Source organism: Periophthalmus magnuspinnatus, chromosome 4 (assembly GCF_009829125.3).
Source record: "Periophthalmus magnuspinnatus isolate fPerMag1 chromosome 4, fPerMag1.2.pri, whole genome shotgun sequence".
Classification (NCBI taxonomy): domain Eukaryota; kingdom Metazoa; phylum Chordata; class Actinopteri; order Gobiiformes; family Gobiidae; genus Periophthalmus; species Periophthalmus magnuspinnatus.
The window spans coordinates 34,408,784-34,429,301 of NC_047129.1; the positions used below are offsets into that span (position 1 = coordinate 34,408,784).

General features: G+C 48.9%; 2 protein-coding genes across 2 annotated transcripts in view; both read right to left on the minus strand.

The window, feature by feature from the left end:
- Window positions 1-1,626, minus strand: part of nwd1 (NACHT and WD repeat domain containing 1) — a 19,430-nt gene extending 17,804 nt beyond the window's left edge. Inside the window, exon 1 of the mRNA XM_055221578.1 lies at window positions 1,593-1,626. Within this exon, the coding sequence (XP_055077553.1) occupies window positions 1,593-1,626 (34 nt within the window). The remainder of the gene's footprint in view (window positions 1-1,592) is intronic.
- Window positions 1,627-4,642: 3,016 nt separating this feature from the next.
- thop1 (thimet oligopeptidase 1) lies at window positions 4,643-20,067 on the minus strand. Its single transcript, XM_033965879.2, has 14 exons — window positions 19,990-20,067; window positions 16,844-17,050; window positions 15,448-15,596; window positions 14,409-14,516; window positions 14,124-14,226; window positions 13,485-13,642; window positions 10,842-10,977; window positions 9,665-9,807; window positions 8,662-8,885; window positions 8,231-8,432; window positions 7,561-7,747; window positions 6,927-7,055; window positions 6,246-6,382; window positions 4,643-4,952 (listed from the first exon to the last, which is right to left on the minus strand). The coding sequence occupies exons 1-14, from the start codon at window positions 20,000-20,002 to the stop codon at window positions 4,797-4,799; spliced, it is 2,052 nt and encodes a 683-aa protein (XP_033821770.1). The 5' UTR covers window positions 20,003-20,067; the 3' UTR covers window positions 4,643-4,796.
- Window positions 20,068-20,518: the final 451 nt, after the last annotated feature.

Genomic DNA, 20,518 nt, shown 5'->3' on the forward strand with positions numbered 1-20,518 from the left:
ACACCTGAGTATAAGTCACACCTGAGGATAAGTCACACCTGAGTATAAGTCACACCTGAGTATAAGTCACACCTGAGTATAAGTCACACCTGAGGATAAGTGAGTATAAGTCACACCTGAGGATAAGTCACACCTGAGGATAAGTCACACCTGAGTATAAGTCACACCTGAGTATAAGTGAGTATAAGTTACACCTGAGTATAAGTCACACCTGAGTATAAGTCACACCTGAGTATAAGTCACACCTGAGTATAAGTGAGTATAAGTCACACCTGAGTATAAGTCACACCTGAGTATAAGTCACACCTGAGTATAAGTGAGTATAAGTCACACCTGAGTATAAGTCACACCTGAGTATAAGTCACACCTGAGTATAAGTCACACCTGAGGATAAGTGAGTATAAGTCACACCTGAGTATAAGTCACACCTGAGGATAAGTCACACCTGAGTATAAGTCACACCTGAGGATAAGTCACACCTGAGGATAAGTCACACCTGAGGATAAGTCACACCTGAGTATAAGTCACACCTGAGGATAAGTCACACCTGAGTATAAGTCACACCTGAGGATAAGTCACACCTGAGGATAAGTCACACCTGAGTATAAGTCACACCTGAGGATAAGTGAGTATAAGTCACACCTGAGTATAAGTCACACCTGAGGATAAGTCACACCTGAGGATAAGTCACACCTGAGGATAAGTCACACCTGAGTATAAGTCACACCTGAGTATAAGTCACACCTGAGTATAAGTCACACCCGAGTATAAGTCACACCTGAGTATAAGTGAGTATAAGTCACACCTGAGTATAAGTCACACCTGAGTATAAGTCACACCTGAGGATAAGTGAGTATAAGTCACACCTGAGTATAAGTCACACCTGAGGATAAGTCACACCTGAGTATAAGTCACACCTGAGGATAAGTCACACCTGAGGATAAGTCACACCTGAGTATAAGTCACACCTGAGGATAAGTCACACCTGAGTATAAGTCACACCTGAGGATAAGTCACACCTGAGGATAAGTCACACCTGAGGATAAGTGAGTATAAGTCACACCTGAGTATAAGTCACACCTGAGTATAAGTCACACCTGAGTATAAGTCACACCTGAGTATAAGTCACACCTGAGGATAAGTCACACCTGAGTATAAGTCACACCTGAGGATAAGTCACACCTGAGTATAAGTCACACCTGAGGATAAGTCACACCTGAGTATAAGTCACACCTGAGGATAAGTCACACCTGAGGATAAGTCACACCTGAGGATAAGTCACACCTGAGTATAAGTCGCAGCCCCAGACAAACTATAAAAATAAAAAAAAAACATTTGACTCATAGTCCGGAAAATGCGATATTTAAAAACGTGGAGGTGAAGTTCTGAGTTGAATTCTCCTCATTTCATGTCTCATTTTTAGTCTCTGCTACAAACTGAAAAATGAGAAATTAATTCATAAAAGTAAAAGAATTATATCATGTAAATAACATATATTACATCACTGTGATGTTCTGACTCAAACCCTCCGAGCACCTCCCCGAGCACCTCCCCGAGCGCCTCCCCGAGCGCCTCCCCGAGCGCCTCCTCACCACTGAACGAGGAGCTGATGAAGATGCGGAGCATGTTGGAGGCACAGGCTGGGCCCAGGTGAGGCTTTCCCCGAAGGAGCTCCTGCAGACTCCCCGCTCCTCCTCCCGGTGCTCCTCCTCCCGGTGCTCCTCCTCCGGATGCTCCTCCCTGTACTCCTGTTGCTCCTCCTCCTGTTGCTCCTCCTCCCGGTGCTCCTCCTCCGGATGCTCCTCCCTGTACTCCTGTTGCTCCTCCTCCTGTTGCTCCTCCTCCCGGTGCTCCTCCTCCGGATGCTCCTCCCTGTACTCCTGTTGCTCCTCCTCCTGTTGCTCCTCCTCCCGTTGCTCCTTCCTTCGACATTTTCCAACAATAAAAGTCTTATGCCGCTTCAAAAATCAAGTTACACGTCAAAAATAATGTCTTCAGAAAATAAACAGCATTTGAACATTTGACCTTTTAAAAATAAATTTCTCTTTTAAACGAGAAAACGCCTGAGACTAAAACATGTTTGAGTGAGAAAAAGTAAAAAGCCAAGGCCAATTAAATAGTGAAATGTGACTTTTAAAAATATATTATCATTTCATTTTTTTTGTCCTAAAGTTTAAAAAAGTCCAGATCCAAAAGTAAAAAAAATAGAAAAACAGCTGAGGTCAAATGTAATGAACAGAAAAATCCAAGAACGAGCCCAAAACATCCAGGAAAAACACCTGAAAAGTGACTCCTCAGACTGTGTCAGAGCGTCATGGCTCCTTCATCCTGTGCTGTGTGTTAATGTGGCTCGTCGTGGCTCCTTCTCCTCTGTGCTGTGGCTTGTTGTGGCTCTTTGTCTGTGGGGGTTGTTTTCAGATCTTGCTCCTCCTCTGATCTCTCTGATGTTTGGGGAATCGTCTCCAGAGCGACTGTTGTCCCTCGGCTCCTTTTCCTTCTCAAACCTCATCATTAACTCCACTCTGAGACTGAGACTGAGACTGAGACTGAGACTGAGACTGAGACTGAGACTGAGACTGAGACTGAGACTGAGACTGAGACTCAGACTCAGACTCAGACTCAGACTCAGACTCAGACTCAGACTCTCTGACTCTGACTCTCTGACTCTTCTGGAGTCCGTCCATCCACAGTGATTCTCCTGCTTTAATGCCGCCCCTTTGAATTGAATTTTGTTTATTTTTACTATTGTTAATCTTTACTTTAAAGCAACACATTTGAATAATCTGATAATAATCTGCTTCTTTGTGTGCAGGTAAAAACAGCCAGTGATAATCAGACTACAGTAATCAGATCACTAGAGTAATCAGATAACCCAATACTTAGATCTGATTTCTGGCACAGGAGAAATCAGATTACCAAAATGAGCTGGTGACAGGTGTCAGTGAATCAGTCGCACCTGAGCATAAGTCACAGTTTTAAAATAACTTCCATCTTTGTCACATCAGTCTGATTTTGTTTTGATATTTTTCCTCGTGAAAACCTGCATCAGACAGAAATCTGATTACTGCAGGATAATCTGACAACTCTGAAACTGAAATAACTAAATCAGATCATGCTCAGATTTCTGGTGTGTCGTGCTCAAAGGCATAAAGGCAGTGTGCAGTGATTTGAGCAGCGATTGAACCAGTAAACCTGAGAAGAGTGAACATCACCCTGTGGGACCAACACCACCCTGCACCTTCACCTGCTGCCCTCAGGGACAAGGTCCAGGTCCAAACGGACCAGAACATCCAGACCAACAGTCTGTGTCCACAGACTGTGAGGCTCCTGAACTCTGCCCCTCTCTGCCCCTCTGCCCCTCTCTCCCCTCTCGGCCCCTCTCGGCCCCCCTCTCCCCCTCTCTGCCCCTCTCTCCCCTCTCGGCCCCCCTCTCCCCCTCTCTGCCCCTCTCTCCCCTCTCGGCCCCTCTCTCCCCTCTCGGCCCCTCTCGGCCCCTCTCGGCCCCTCTCGGCCCCTCTCTCCCCCTCTCTCCCCTCTCGGCCCCTCTCTGCCCCTCTCGGCCCCTCTCTCCCCCTCTCGGCCCCTCTCTGCCCCTCTCGGCCCCCCTCTCCCCCTCTCTGCCCCTCTCTCCCCTCTCGGCCCCTCTCTGCCCCTCTCGGCCCCTCTCGGCCCCTCTCGTCCCCTCTCGGCCCCTCTCTGCCCCCCTCTCCCCTCTCGGCCCCTCTCGAAGGGGCGGCGCTTCTCAGTTTGGAAAAACAAAAATGAAAAACTAAAAATCTGCAACATGTAACAAAAAAGAGACAAGTGAAGCACAGGTGAAGCACAGGTGAAGCACAGGTGAAGCACAGGTGAAGCGCAGGTGAAGCACGGGTGAAGCACAGGTGAAGCACGGGTGAAGCACGGGTGAAGCACAGGTGAAGCGCAGGTGAGTTTGATGTAACCGTCCCTGAAGAGTTAAAGACAAAACAGCTGCAGGCAAAGAACAACTGAGAAAAATAAGGTCGATGTACAAGGCTTTGGGAAGAACTAAACCAGGACTAAACCAGGGCTAAACCAGGGCTAAACCGGGACTAAACCGGGACTAAACCGGGACTGAACCGGGACTAAAGCAGGACTAAACCAGGACTAAACCGGGACTAAACCGGGACTAAACCAGGGCTAAACCAGGACTGAACCAGGACTAAACCGGGACTAAACCGGGACCGAACCAGGACTAAACCGGGACTGAACCAGGACTAAACCAGGACTAAACCAGGACTAAACCAGGACTAAACCGGGACTGAACCGGGACTGAACCGGGACTAAACTGGGACTGAACTGGGACTGAACTGGGACTGAACCAGGACTAAAGCAGGACTAAACCAGGACTAAACCGGGACTAAACCGGGACTAAACCAGGGCTAAACCAGGACTGAACCAGGACTAAACCGGGACTAAACCGGGACCGAACCAGGACTAAACCGGGACTGAACCGGGACTGAACCAGGACTAAACCAGGACTAAACCAGGACTAAACCGGGACTGAACCAGGACTGAACCGGGACTAAACTGGGACTAAACCAGGACTAAACCGGGACTAAACCAGGACTAAACCCAGGGACCTTCTGTTCACTAAAGTCAGAATTGAAGCAGAGATTAAATGTTTAACCGCAAATTGTTGTTTATTTTTCAGTAAAACCCAAACTCTACAGAACACTTAAGAAAAACTGAGTCCATAGAAATGCGCCGTGATTGGTCAGCGGGGACAGGGCCGCGCTGTGATTGGCTGCAGGTCGTGAGTGTTGCTCTGTGATTGGTCAGCAGGGAGTGGGCGTGTTCTCAGGTACAGTTAATCCTTTGCTCAGGAGGAAGGCCTCTTGTTTAGGTTCTCTCCCGAGGAACTTCCTCAACATCTCAGACGCGTCCTGAGAACCTCCAGGGCCCAAGATGAACCGACGGTAGTCCAGACCCACCTGACGGAGAGGACGGAGGGGACGGAGAGGAAGAGAGAGGAAGAGAGAGGAAGAGAGAGGGGGACAGAGGAAGAGAGAGAACAGAGAGAAGAGAGAGGAAGAGAGAGGGGGACAGAGGAAGAGAGAGAACAGAGAGAACAGAGAGAAGAGAGAGGAAGAGAGAGAACAGAGAGAAGAGAGAGAAGAGAGAGAACAGAGAGGGGGACAGAGGAAGAGAGAGAACAGAGAGAAGAGAGAGGAAGAGAGAGAACAGAGAGAACAGAGAGAAGAGAGAGGAAGAGAGAGAACAGAGAGAAGAGAGAGAACAGAGAGGAAGAGAGAGAAGAGACAGAACAGAGAGAAGAGAGAGAACAGAGAGAAGAGAGAGGAAGAGAGAGAACAGAGAGAAGAGAGAGAAGAGAGAGGAAGAGAGAGGAAGAGACAGAACAGAGAGAAGAGAGAGGAAGAGAGAGAAGAGAGAGAACAGAGAGGGGGACAGAGGAAGAGAGAGAAAATAGAGAAGCGAGAGGAAGAGAGAGAACAGAGACAGAGAGAAGAGAGAGAATAGAGAGAATGGAGAGAAGAGAGAGGAAGAGAGAGAACAGAGAGAAGGGAGAGGAAGAGAGAGAAGAGAGAGAAGAGAGAGAAGAGAGAGAAGAGAGAGAATGGAGAGAAGAGAGAGGGGGACAGAGGAAGAGAGAAGACACAGGGACACAAATATTACTCAAAAACAGACGTCATTGAAAACAAAAACTCAACAACAGAAAAAACTTTGAACATCCAACTTCAGGATGGGCGCTCCTCGTGTGTGACGGGCGCCTCCTTGTGTGTGTGACGGGCGCTCCTCGTGTGTGACGGGCGCTCCTCGTGTGTGACGGGCGCTCCTTGCGTGTGACGGGCGCCCCTTGCGTGTGACGGGCGCTCCTTGCGTGTGACGGGCGCCCCTTGCGTGTGACGGGCGCTCCTCGTGTGTGACGGGCGCTCCTCGTGTGTGACGGGCGCTCCTTGTGTGTGACGGGCGCCCCCTTGCGTGTGACGGGCGCTCCTCGTGTGTGACGGGTGCTCCTCGTGTGTGACGTGCGCCCCTTGCGTGTGACGGGCGCTCCTCGTGTGTGACGGGCGCTCCTCGTGTGTGACGGGCGCTCCTCGTGTGTGACGGGCGCCCCCTTGTGTGTGACGGGCGCTCCTCGTGTGTGACGGGCGCCCCCTCGTGTGTGACGGGCGCTCCTCGTGTGTGACGGGCGCTCCTTGTGTGTGACGGGCGCCTCCTTGTGTGTGTGACGGGCGCTCCTCGTGTGTGACGGGCGCTCTTACCTTGGGGTTCATGATGCCCTCCTGTTTGAAGCGGGCGTAGAACATGTCCATAGAAAACACCTCGCTCCACAGATACCCGTAGTACTGAGCGTCGTATCCTCCGGCCAAGTGTCCGAACGTGGCGGGCATGTTGGTGCCTGAAACACATTCACTTCTGTTTACTCATCCCAACCTTAATCTGCAGCCATCTTTAACCCAGATCTGAACTTTGAACTTTGATGATGTAATAAAAATGCCTCTCTCTGATTGGCCACGGCCTAAACCCCGGCACCTGCAGCTCAGAGAGAGAATCTGGAGGGTCTGATCCGTCACATGAGGCCTGTCCATGCCTCACAGTGACATCATGCTCAGGGTGTTCTACCTTTATGTCTATGGTAGAATGTTCAGCAGTTACGGTGCTGAACATTCCACTTCATCAGGAGTCTGAGGTCAGTCTGAGGTCAGTCTGAGGTCAGTCTGAGCTAAAGGTGAGAGTGACTCACTGACAAACTGTTGGCTAATGCTAATGCTAATGCTAATGCTAATGCTAGCCTGTGTCTATAATGTTTTGTAACAATCTCCTGTTGTAGCTCAGATAAATCAGATCGTTCTGGTCAGATTGTGTTAAATTAAAGCACAGACTAACAGATCTCTGGACAGTGCGGTGCCTACAGTTAGCGTCCGAGAGTCGTGGGGCAGTACCTGGAGAGGAGGGGATCCCCAGCACCTCCACACACAGCCTCTGGTACTCCTCCGCCGGGTCCAGGCCGCTCCTCGTGTGCAGAGCCTGGTCCACTTTGGCCAGAACGATCTGACGCAGGTTAAACAGGCCTGAGGACAGAACATGGGTCAGACAGAGGTCAGACAGGGGTCAGAACATGGGTCAGAGAGGGGTCAGACAGGAGGAGACAGGGACAGACGGGAGGAGACAGTGATGGACAAGAGGAGACAGGGACAGACAGGAGGAGACAGGAGGAGACACGGATGGACAAGAGGAGACAGGAGGAGACAGGGACAGACAGGAGGAGACAGGGACAGACAGGAGGAGACAGGGACGGACAGGAGGAGACAGGGACGGACAGGAGGAGACAGGGACGGACAGGAGGAGACAGGGATGGAAAAGAGGAGACAGGGACAGACAGGAGGAGACAGGAGGAGACACGGATGGACAAGAGGAGACACGGATGGACAAGAGGAGACAGGAGGAGACAGGGACAGACAGGAGGAGACATGGATGGACAAGAGGAGACAGGAGGAGACAGGGACAGACAGGAGGAGACACAGATGGACAAGAGGAGACAGGAGGAGACGGGGACAGACAGGAGGAGGAGCTGACCGGTGTTGGCGAGTCTGGACTTGATGAGCTTGTCGAGCAGCTCGTCTGGGATCGGCGCTCCGGTTTTATAATGTTTGGACATTCTCTGCAGAGGCTCCTTTTCCCAAACCCAGTTTTCCAACATCTGAGACGGAGCTTCCACAAAGTCCCTCTCCACATGAGTCCCACTGAACATGGCATAGTCCGCCTGAAGGACAAGGCACAGGTCAGGGACGAGCACCACCGGACCAGACCACCGGACCAGACCACCGGACCACACCACCAGACCACCAGACCACACCACCGGACCACACCACCAGACCACACCACCAGACCAGCAGACCACACCACCGGACCACACCACCAGACCACACCACCAGACCAGCAGACCACACCACCGGACCACACCACCAGACCACACCACCGGACCACACCACCAGACCACACCACCAGACCAGCAGACCACACCACCAGACCACACCACCGGACCACACCACCAGACCACACCACCAGACCACCAGACCACAAGACCACACCACCAGACCAGACCACAAGACCACCACACCACACCACCAGACCGCACCACCAGACCGCACCACCACACCACCAGACCGCACCACCACACCACACCACACCACCAGACCGCACCACCAAACCACACCCCACACTGGCACCACACGTGCGGTGGTACCTGGGCACAGAGCTGGTGCATGACGTGTCCAAACTCGTGGAAGTAGGTCTCCACCTCGTCGTGCTGGAGCAGAGCTGGAGCGTCGGCCGTGGGTTTGCTGAAGTTGGCCACCATCGCCGCCACAGACATCTGCCTGGAGCCGTCGGGCAACAGGCACCCGGGCTGCAGGCCGAAGCACGCGGCGTGCCCGTACTTACCCTCTCTGACACGGGCACAAAGAGAGAGAGAGGGTCAGAGAGAGAGAGGGTCAGAGAGAGAGAGGGTCAGAGAGAGAGAGGGTCAGAACTATACTGGCACAAAGAGAGAGAGAGTGTCCTAAATAAAAACAAAAATAACGAAAAACTAAACAAACAAAAACCTAAAACCCTGTCTCTTAAATGTGCTGCTCTGAGCCCGTCGTAGGCGTCGCTCTGTGATGTTTGCGGCGTTACCGTGGATACAGGTCGAGGTAGAACTGTCCCACGGTGTGCCCGCTGCTCCGGTCGCTCACGTGGTACAGAGTGACGTCCGGGTGCCACACGGACGCGTTCGCCACCCGCTCGAACGACAGCCCCAACAGCTCCTGATAAATGTCCAACAGCCCCTGAGTCACCACCTCCATCGGGAAGTACTCCTTCAGCTGGTTCTGGTCCACAGCGTACTGGGTCTCCTCCACCTGAGACCAGAGAACAGGACTGAAGGAGCTGGACCGGGACTGGACGGGGACTGGACGGGGACTGGACGGGGACTGGACGGGGACTGGACGGGGACTAAATCATGACTAAACCAGGACTAAAACAGGACTAAACCAGCTGGACGGGGACTGGACGGGGACTGGACCGGGACTAAAGCAGGACTAAAACGACTAAAGCAGGACTAACACAGGACTAAAACGGGACTAAAGCAGGACTGAACCAGGACTAAAACAGGACTAAAGCAGGACTAAACCAGGACTAAAACAGGACTAAACCAGGACTAAAACAGGACTAAAGCAGAGACTAAAGCAGGACTAAAGGAGGACTAAAGGAGGACTAAAGGAGGACTAAAGGAGGACTAAACCAGGACTAAAACAGGACTAAAGCAGGACTAAAACAGGACTAAAGCAGGACTAAACCAGGACTAACACAGGACTAAACCAGGACTAAAGCAGGGCTGGACCGGGACTAAACCGAGACTAAAACGGGACTAAACCGAGACTAAAACGGGACTAAAACGGAACTAAAACGGAACTAAAACGGGACTAAAACGGGACTAAAGCAGGACTAACACAGGACTAAACCAGGACTAAACCAGGACTAACACAGGACTAAAGCAGGACTAAACCGGAACCTAAACCGGGACTGAATCAGGACCAGACCAGGACCAGACCAGGACCAGGAGTATAGTTTTGGTGGCGTGAGGAGGACAGACCCTGGTGTATAATATTTGGATGTACACAGAGTAAACTCGTCTGACCTGTGTCATGAAGTATCTGGTGTCCCAGGCGTGGAGCTGTCCGTCAAACGGCAGCTGTCTCTTCTCACACTCTTTCTTCTTCAGGTTGAGCAGAACGTCCCTCTCCTCCACCCCCAGGGGGCGCAGTTTACAGGACAGCTCCTCTATAACAAACAAGAAACAGCTGTAAGGTTTAAACTAGAAACATCAGTCATCAACCTTCTCTGGGGGTATAACGCTAACTGGAGGCACTGCTCTGTCTGAGGCCTGTTAGACTTTAATCTGACACAATCTGACCATTAAGACTTATCTGAACGCCAACAGATGAGCTGATTTGTGCTGTTAAACAAGTCCCTCTCCAATAACATTACAGTTACAAGCTAGCATTAGCATTAGCATTAGCATTAGCATTAGCCAACAGTCAGTCTCACCTTTTTGTGTAAAATCAAACTCCTAAACAGGCCACACTGGTCACAGGCTCCTGGACATGTGTTTATTTTCAGATGATCTTAAAGGTTTTTTGGACAGCGTTTGCTAATGTGTGCGCGTGTCACCATGGTAACCGATGAACATTCCATCATAGAGATACACGTAGAACACCCCCCAGCGTGACGTCTCCACAGTGTATCAGTAATTAAAAACAAAGGAACAGCTGCGAGGTTTTAAACTCACTATAACGTCTTAAAACACGGGGATGGAGAAGTATCGCCCGTCTACTTCAGCTGTGAGATTAGAGCTGAGCAGGAGGAGCAGGAGGAGGTGGAGGAGGTGGAGGCAGATGATCAGACTGTAAAGAAGATGGAGGTTCAGTTCTGTGTGATGGTCAGCGTGTTTTTAATGAGCCCCGTGTCTGATTCTTCAACATCGTGGATATATGGAGTTAATATGACTGACAGATTCAGGAGCAGGACCACGCCTCCTCCACCTCCTCCTCCTCCTCCTCCTCCACCTCCTCCACCTCCTCCACCTCCTCCACCTCCTCCACCTCCTCCACCTCCTCCACCTCTGTTCAAATCATAAATATCTGACCTCTCTGTGTGGAAATAGAAGAGCTTGTGTGACTGGGTTTACACATTTTTAAGAAGGAAATGATGTTTTATGTTTTATGTTTAATGTCTCTCCATCCTGTTCTGTTCACGTTCATGAAATCAACTCTTTTTATTTGGCTCGTCCAATAGAAACGTGCGTGTGCTGTTACCGAGGAAAGAGGCGACCTTGTGCGCGCTCTTGGCCATGTTCATCTCCAGCACAAAGTCCGCGTGAGTCTTAAACCCGAGGAGCGAACATTTCTGAGCGCGAAGAGTCACCAGCTCCTTCAGGATCTCAGAGTTCTCCTGCAGAACAGAACAGAGGGTGAGGAGAGGGAGGAGGAGAGGGGAGACGAGGGGAGACAGGGGGAGACAGGGGAGATGGGAAAGAAAAGCGGTTTTGTCTTTTTTTATAGCCATAAAAATCATGTTAAACGAAGTATCAGAATTTACTGCATTTTTTCACACAAATACTTCTATTTTACACATCCATCTGTATTTTTTATTTTACGCATCGAATAAATGAGTGAAAATCCCCGCAGCGCCGCGCTCTCATTCGTCGCCAGGGACAACAGAGGCAGATTACAGTAATGACGGTAAAATATTTAGACAGCCCCATGTCTCCACTTTGAGACGCCGTTTGAATTTACATGAGAGCACGACTGGGGGCGGAGTTACGCTGCTGGAAAGTCCACAACCCGCTCTATCGGCGACGATAGGATCCGACGCTATAGGGTTAAACTCACGCTTGTTTCTGCAGCGTCCATGATGTGACCTCGGGTCAGGTGTGACCTCGGGTCAGGTGTGACCTCGGGTCAGGTGTGACCTCGGGTCAGGTGTGACCTCGGGTCAGGTGTGACCTCAGGTCAGGTGTGACCTGACTGTCCTGTGTATTAGTCATGTGACTGGACATGACGGGACGTGATCTACACAAAATGCGACGTAATGAACAGCCCTGGGCCGCAGGGTTCAAACGTGGAAAAAAAGTCGCGGCTTATAGTCCGAAATTTATGGTACTTCTTTACCTGTGTGTACTTTACCTGTTTGCAGCGTGAGTTGAAGGCCTGTAGTACTGTAGTACTGTAGTATTGTAGTACTTGTAGTACTTGTACCTGTTTGCAGCGTGAGTTGAAGGACTGTAGTACTGTAGTACTGTAGTATTGTAGTACTTGTACCTGTTTGCAGCGTGAGTTGAAGGCCTGTAGTACTGTAGTACTGTAGTACTGTAGTATTGTAGTACTTGTACCTGTTTGCAGCGTGAGTTGAAGGACTGTAGTACTTGTAGTACTTGTACCTGTTTGCAGCATGAGTTGAAGGACTGTAGTACTTGTAGTACTTGTACCTGTTTGCAGCGTGAGTTGAAGGCCTGTAGTACTGTAGTACTGTAGTACTGTAGTACTGTAGTACTTGTAGTACTTGTACCTGTTTGCAGCGTGAGTTGAAGGTCTGTAGTACTGTAGTACTGTAGTACTTGTAGTACTTGTACCTGTTTGCAGCGTGAGTTGAAGGCCTGTAGTACTGTAGTACTGTAGTACTTGTAGTACTTGTACCTGTTTGCAGCGTGAGTTGAAGGCCTGTAGTACTGTAGTCCTGTAGTACTGTAGTACTGTAGTACTGTAGTACTTGTAGTACTTGTACCTGTTTGCAGCGTGAGTTGAAGGCCTGTAGTACTGTAGTACTGTAGTACTGTAGTACTGTAGTACTGTAGTACTTGTAGTACTTGTACCTGTTTGCAGCGTGAGTTGAAGGTCTGTAGTACTGTAGTACTTGTAGTACTTGTACCTGTTTGCAGCGTGAGTTGAAGGCCTGTAGTACTGTAGTACTGTAGTACTGTAGTACTTGTAGTACTTGTACCTGTTTGCAGCGTGAGTTGAAGGCCTGTAGTACTGTAGTCCTGTAGTCCTGTAGTACTGTAGTACTGTAGTACTGTAGTACTTGTACCTGTTTGCAGCGTGAGTTGAAGGCCTGTAGTACTGTAGTACTGTAGTACTGTAGTACTGTAGTACTGTAGTACTGTAGTACTTGTACCTGTTTGCAGCGTGAGTTGAAGGCCTGTAGTACTGTAGTACTGTAGTACTGTAGTACTTGTAGTACTTGTACCTGTTTGCAGCGTGAGTTGAAGGCCTGTAGTACTTGTAGTACTGTAGTACTTGTAGTACTTGTACCTGTTTGCAGCGTGAGTTGAAGGCCTGTAGTACTTGTAGTACTGTAGTACTTGTAGTACTTGTACCTGTTTGCAGCGTGAGTTGAAGGCCTGTAGTACTTGTAGTACTGTAGTACTTGTAGTACTTGTACCTGTTTGCAGCGTGAGTTGAAGGCCTGTAGTACTTGTAGTACTGTAGTACTTGTAGTACTTGTACCTGTTTGCAGCGTGAGTTGAAGGCCTGTAGTACTTGTAGTACTGTAGTACTTGTAGTACTTGTACCTGTTTGCAGCGTGAGTTGAAGGCCTGTAGTACTGTAGTACTGTAGTACTGTAGTACTTGTAGTACTGTAGTACTTGTAGTACTTGTACCTGTTTGCAGCGTGAGTTGAAGGACTGTAGTACTGTAGTACTGTAGTACTGTAGTACTTGTAGTACTGTAGTACTTGTAGTACTTGTACCTGTTTGCAGCGTGAGTTGAAGGCCTGTAGTACTTGTAGTACTGTAGTACTTGTAGTACTTGTACCTGTTTGCAGCGTGAGTTGAAGGCCTGTAGTACTGTAGTACTGTAGTACTGTAGTACTTGTAGTACTGTAGTACTTGTACCTGTTTGCAGCGTGAGTTGAAGGCCTGTAGTACTTGTAGTACTGTAGTACTTGTAGTACTTGTACCTGTTTGCAGCGTGAGTTGAAGGCCTCCTCGAGTCTCTGTCGTGTCTCTGGGACGTGACATTTCTTCATGGTGGGGAAATAATGAGGATACTTCAGTGTGACTTTGAGTTTGTCTCCGTCTTTGTCCAGAGAGCTCAGGAAGTCCTCAGGGAGTCCACCTGCAGGTCAGAGGTCAGAGGTCAGGAGCAGACACACAAACCAGCGGGGGGCGCTGTGGGCTGTACACAGTGGGACAGATTAATACATGAACAAGTCTGTGACCCTCAGACGAAGCTTCAGCAGATCCAAGGAAACATCTCCAGAAACGACAAAGACACTGATGAAGACACGACGTGAGATCTGACGTCAGAGAGATCACGATTCAAGATGAAATCAGGGTCATGATTAAAGCTGCTGTTTAAAATCACACGGCAGGTCGACCCGTTTCATCATGAACCGTGTCTCTGTCCTCAAGAGTCTGCAGAGGACCTGAGACCGAGGAGCAAACTGTCCACAGAGAAGATGTATGTGAGATGTGTCACAGACGGAGCCCCTGGAGGCTGAAGCTGAGGCTGAAGCTGAGGCTGAGGCTGAAGCTGAGGCTGAAGCTGGTCATGTTGTGTGTGTTTTGTACATAAATACATTCATTTATAAACAGACCGAGCTCCTGGAGGCTGAAGCTGAGGCTGGTCGTGTCCTCGTTCAGGTTCTTGTTGAAGTCGATGCTCAGGTTGCTCAGCTTCTTCTTGATGTTTTTTATCTCCTGGAAAAAAAGAGTTTTTCTTTTAAGGATTTGACCTTGATTTAGTTTAAGGTTTCCACTTCTGTCAAAGCAAGAACATCTCATTGGAAACCGACAGGAGACATGTTTGTAAACGGGTTACGAGTCAGGTCTGTGGAGAGGTGAGCGCACACACACGCAGACAGAGCATGCAAACGGCGCACCTCCTGTGTGTCTTTGGGCAGGTGCAGCCCGTTCCTCTTCCCCAGTTTGATCAGTCGCTCCATGAAGCGTCTGGACTCTGGACTCAGGGTCTCAGCGTCCACCTTTTTCTGAAACAAGAACACACAAACATTTAAAGTCAACACAAACATTTAAAGTCAACACAAACATTTAAAGTCAACACAAAAACATTTAAAGTCAACACAAAAACATTTAAAGTCAACGCAAACATTTAAAGTCAACGCAAAAACATTTAAAGTCAACGAAAAAACATTTAAAGTCAACACAAAAACATTTAAAGTCAACACAAAAACATTTAAAGTCAACGCAAACATTTAAAGTCAACGCAAACATTTAAAGTCAACGCAAACATTTAAAGTCAACACAAACATTTAAAGTCAACGCAAACATTCAAAGTCAACACAAACATTTAAAGTCAGCACAAAAACATTTAAAGTCAGCACAAAAACATTTAAAGTCAACGCAAACATTTAAAGTCAACACAAACATTTAAAGTCAACACAAAAACATTTAAAGTCAACACAAAAACATTTAAAGTCAACACAAAAACATTTAAAGTCAACACAAAAACATTTAAAGTCAACGCAAACATTTAAAGTCAACACAAAAACATTTAAAGTCAGCACAAAAACATTTAAAGTCAACGCAAACATTTAAAGTCAACACAAACATTTAAAGTCAACACAAAAACATTTAAAGTCAACACAAAAACATTTAAAGTCAACACAAAAACATTTAAAGTCAACGCAAACATTTAAAGTCAACACAAACATTTAAAGTCAACACAAAAATTTAAAGTCAACACACAAACATTTAAAGTCAACACAAACATTTAAAGTCAACACACAAACATTTAAAGTCAACACAAACATTTAAAGTCAACACAAAAACATTTAAAGTCAACAAAAGCATCTGACACACGGGGAGGACATCTGACACACGGGGAGGGCATCTGACACACACAGGGAGGGCATCTGACACACACAGGGAGGGCATCTGACACATGGGAGGGCATCTGACCTGCAGGGCGACGATCCTTTGGTAAACGTCTTCTCTCATGCTCATCTCCACGTCGAACTCGGAGAGGCGTTTGTCGGCGTCGGTGCTGGCGCTCCTCACGTCTTTACACGGAGACACGTGCTGAGGGAAGTCCAGGATGTTCCTCTGGACTGGAACGAAGGAGACACGAGAGTCAATACAGGAAGACACGAGAGTCAATACAGGAAGACACAAGAGTCAATACAGGAAGACACAAGAGTCAATACAGGAAGACACGAGAGTCAATACAGGAAGACACAAGAGTCAATACAGGAAGACACGAGAGTCAATACAGGAAGACACGAGAGTCAATACAGGAAGACACGAGAGACAATACACAAAGAGACGAGAGTCAATACACAAAGACACAAGAGAGACAATACACAAAGACACAAGAGAGACAATACACAAAGACACAAGAGAGACAATACACAAAGACACAAGACACGAGAGTCAATACACAAAGACACAAGAGTCAATACACAAAGAGACGAGAGTCAATACGCAAAGACACGAGTCAATACACAAAAAGACGAGAGACAATACACAAAGACATAAGACACGAGAGTCAATACACGAAGACACGAGAGTCAATACACAAGAGACGAGAGTCAATACGCAAAGACACGAGAGACGATACACGAAGACACGAGAGACGATACACAAAGACACAAGAGTCAATACACAAAGACACAAGAGAGACGAGACACAGACAGAACATGCAAACTCCACACAGAGTTTAGTTTCGTAGCCAGTGACATTTGGCTGAACAGACCAAAACATTGAGACATCAGAAGAAAGGAGTCACAGAGCAGTGCACGGACGTGTGTGGCGTCCTCGTGTGGTCAGTGTGGGAGGCGCCCTCCTGTGGTCATTGTGGGAGGCGCCCTCGTGTGGTCAGTGTGGGAGGCGCCCTCGTGTGGTCAGTGTGGGAGGCGCCCTCGTGTGGTCAGTGTGGGAGGCGCCCTCGTGTGGTCAGTGTGGGAGGCGCCCTCGTGTGGTCAGTGTGGAGCTGTGCAGTGATGGAAACTCATGTTTTTTTGTGAGGTACAGTCGGATAAAGGCTGATCAGACACAGCAGAGGCCCAGGCCTGAGTCAGCACGACATCATCAGATTTACACAAAGAGGAGCCGCCACCACACACACGGACGCACACACGGACGCACACACACACGGACACACACACACACAGGGACGCACACACGGACGCGCACACACACTACTGCAGGTCTATACGTCGCACACAGGACGCTCTGGTTTATTCACACTCTAAGTTAAGAGTTCAGGCTCATCTTTAGTCCCAATCTTGATTTGGTGAAAGCACAAACTATTTAAATTCTGTGTGTCTGGAATCGAACCCCCAACCCTAACACTGACCTGTGTACTCCACCTCCACGTCGGCCAGAGCCTTGAGTGTGTTGCTAAAGGACACAGTGTCGAGGTCGAGGGCTCCCACGGCGTCGTACACGCGCTTCGTGTCCGAGATCAGCTTTTCGGACAGTTCCAGGATCTGCTCCGGGCTCAGGTCCCAACGGAGACGATTCTGAGAAATCACAGGCCCCGAAGAGCTGAGGTCCATCTCTCCTGTAAAGAGGAAGACGTCACCACGGCGTGCACCAGAGCGACGTCACCAGAGCGACGTCACCACGGCGTTCACCAGAGCGACGTCACCAGAGCGACGTCACCACGGCGTCCACCAGAGCGACGTCACAAGAGCAGCGTCACCACGGCGTGCACCAGAGCATTCACCAGAGCGACGTCACAAGAGCAGCGTCACCACGGCGTGCACCAGAGCGACGTCGCCACGGCGTTCACCAGAGCGACGTCACAAGAGCAGCGTCACCACGGCGTGCACCAGAGCATTCACCAGAGCGACGTCACAAGAGCAGCGTCACCACGGCGTGCACCAGAGCGACGTCGCCACGGCGTTCACCAGAGCGACGTCACCACGGCGACCACCAGAGCGACGTCACCACGGCGACCACCAGAGTGATGTCACCAGAGCGACGTCACCACAGCGTTCAGCTCCACGTGAAGCTTATGAGCCTCGCACTTCTGCCCGCGAATATCATAATAACTAAAGAGCCAATCAGGAGCGAGGCTGTTGAAGGTAACGCCCCTTCCCGCCCACACCGCTGGTTTAACGGAGCACGCGCTTAGCAACGCTGTCAATCAAACCTGTTGCTAATGCTAATGCTAACGCTAACAGGAGCGACCTCGGGGACAGAAGGACCTGATTTGTCTGTTATTAATGTTCAGATCTGGATTTACAGACACAATAGTGAAATAAAAACCCCAGGACCACAGCTGTGTACTTGTAGTACTGTATAGTACTGTATAGTACTGTATAGTACTGTATAGTACTGTAGAGTACTGTATAGTACTGTATAGTACTGTATAGTACTGTATAGTACTGTATAGTACTGTATAGTACTTTACTCCCTTTGAGACATAAGACACATGACATTTAAAATATAAACTTAAACTGCAGAAGCAAACTTCTCTTTCATCATCAAAAATAATATTGTTTCCATTCCTTAATGTGTCTTAAAGTGTCCCAGGGACAGAGGTCCACAGCTCAGGTGGAGCAGGAGGAGGTGGAGCAGGAGGAGGTGGAGGAGGTGGAGCGGGAGGAGGAGGTGGAGCGGGAGGAGGTGAAGCAGGAGGAGGTGAAGCAGGAGGAGGTGAACTCCAAACCGATATATCGGTCCATCGCTTCAGAAAACATTCACTTTCCTAAAATCATCACAATGTAGGTTTGAAACTGCAAAGTGTCAGAGAAAAATAAAACAAACTCTGCGCGTCCAGACGATTAAAGACACATTTACGTTTGTTTCACTGTTATTTCCCATGTTGAGTTTTTACAGTATAATTAAAAGTATTCAGAGTACTCAGGGCACAGTACTCTGAGTGAAGACTTTTACTGCAGTATTCAGTATCGTGTAAATAAATACATATTCCTCCATCTCTGTTGGTTTAAATGTGTCAGATTCAGGATCTAAACGCGCCTCTGGGATTCAGGTCCGGTCTCCTCAGGTCCGGTCTCCTCAGGTCCGGTCTCCTCAGGTCCGGTCTCCTCAGGTCCGGTCTCCCCAGGTCCGGTCTCTTTAGGTCCGGTCTCCTCAGGTCCGGTCTCCTCAGGTCCGGTCTCCTCAGGTCCGGTCTCCTCAGGTCCGGTCTCCTTAGGTCCGGTCTCCTCAGGTCCGGTCTCCTCAGGTCCGGTCTCCTCAGGTCCGGTCTCTCCAGGTCCGGTCTCTCCAGGTCCGGTCTCCTCAGGTCCGGTCTCCTCAGGTCCGGTCTCTTTAGGTCCGGTCTCTTTAGGTCCGGTCTCCTCAGGTCCGGTCTCCTCAGGTCCGGTCTCTTCAGGTCCGGTCTCTTTAGGTCCGGTCTCCTCAGGTCCGGTCTCCTCAGGTCCGGTCTCCTCAGGTCCAGTCTCTTTAGGTCCGGTCTCCTCAGGTCCGGTCTCCTCAGGTCCGGTCTCCTCAGGTCCAGTCTCTTTAGGTCCAGTCTCTTTAGGTCCGGTCTCCTCAGGTCCGGTCTCTTTAGGTCCGGTCTCCTCAGGTCCGGTCTCTTTAGGTCCGGTCTCCTCAGGTCCGGTCTCTTTAGGTCCGGTCTCCTCAGGTCCGGTCTCCTCAGGTCCGGTCTCCTCAGGTCCGGTCTCTTTAGGTCCGGTCTCTTTAGGTCCGGTCTCCTCAGGTCCGGTCTCTTTAGGTCCGGTCTCCTCAGGTCCGGTCTCTTTAGGTCCGGTCTCTTTAGGTCCGGTCTCCTCAGGTCCGGTCTCTTTAGGTCCGGTCTCTTTAGGTCCGGTCTCCTCAGGTCCGGTCTCTTCAGGTCCGGTCTCTTCAGGTCCGGTCTCTTTAGGTCCGGTCTCCTCAGGTCCGGTCTCTTTAGGTCCGGTCTCTTTAGGTCCGGTCTCTTTAGGTCCGGTCTCCTCAGGTCCGGTCTCTTCAGGTCCGGTCTCCTGAGGTCCGGTCTCCTGAGGTCCGGTCTCTTCAGGTCCGGTCTCCTCAGGTCCGGTCTCCTCAGGTCCGGTCTCCTTAGGTCCGGTCTCCTCAGGTCCGGTCTCCTCAGGTCCGGTCTCCTCAGGTCCGGTCTCCTTAGGTCCGGTCTCTTTAGGTCCGGTCTCCTCAGGTCCGGTCTCCTCAGGTCCGGTCTCCTCAGGTCTGATTTAGGGATCTTCTCTTTGCACACCGTTAGCTCGATGATTAAGCAAAGTTTGACAGAAAAAAACGCGACGTCCACAAAGACAAAAGTGTCCGAGAGTCTGAGGACACGTGACGTGACGTAAACTCTGTCGGTTTTTATTATAAAATACATTTTTAACCTTTTATTCTGACTTTTCCCGTGTATTTATGCTCCTTCTGTTCAGCAGCTAGGCTAATGCTAGTGCTAACTCGTGTGGCTATATCAGGTTATATGTAGATTTATTCAAAGTTACGCAGAATACTCAGAATATGTGCAAATACGTGCGGAATTGTGCGGTTTTAGGCGCAGAGAGTGGATTTAGAGCGGGATTTACGCACCTGTCGGCCCCATCGCTGCGTCTGAATGAAGCTTTGCTCGGTCCGTGCGCTGACAGTGATCTGAGGACTACAGGACGCAGGACTACACTTCCGGGTTAGAAGGACGACCCCGGAAACTCCAACGTTCAACTTCCGGTTTCACAGTTTGACGTTTTATACAAATAACCGTAAAAGTTTTTTGTTTTTTTTTTACTTCACTTTTAGAAGAAGAATAAATACAATAAATATAAACATCATGAATTATTATAAAGTATATATTTATATTATACAAATGATTTAAAGAACAAATTAAAGGAAAGGTGAACGAAAAAGAACTACACACTTAAATTAAAAAAACAAACTAATAATAATAATAATAATAATAATAATAATAATAATAATAATAATAATAATAATAATAATACAATTTTAACCCATAGTGAAAATAGTAACATTTTTTTTTTCTTTTTCTTTCTTTTAATATAGTTTATGTTGAGTATTTTCTGTTTCTAGTGACATGTAGTGACTCCATCCTCCTCCTCCACACAGA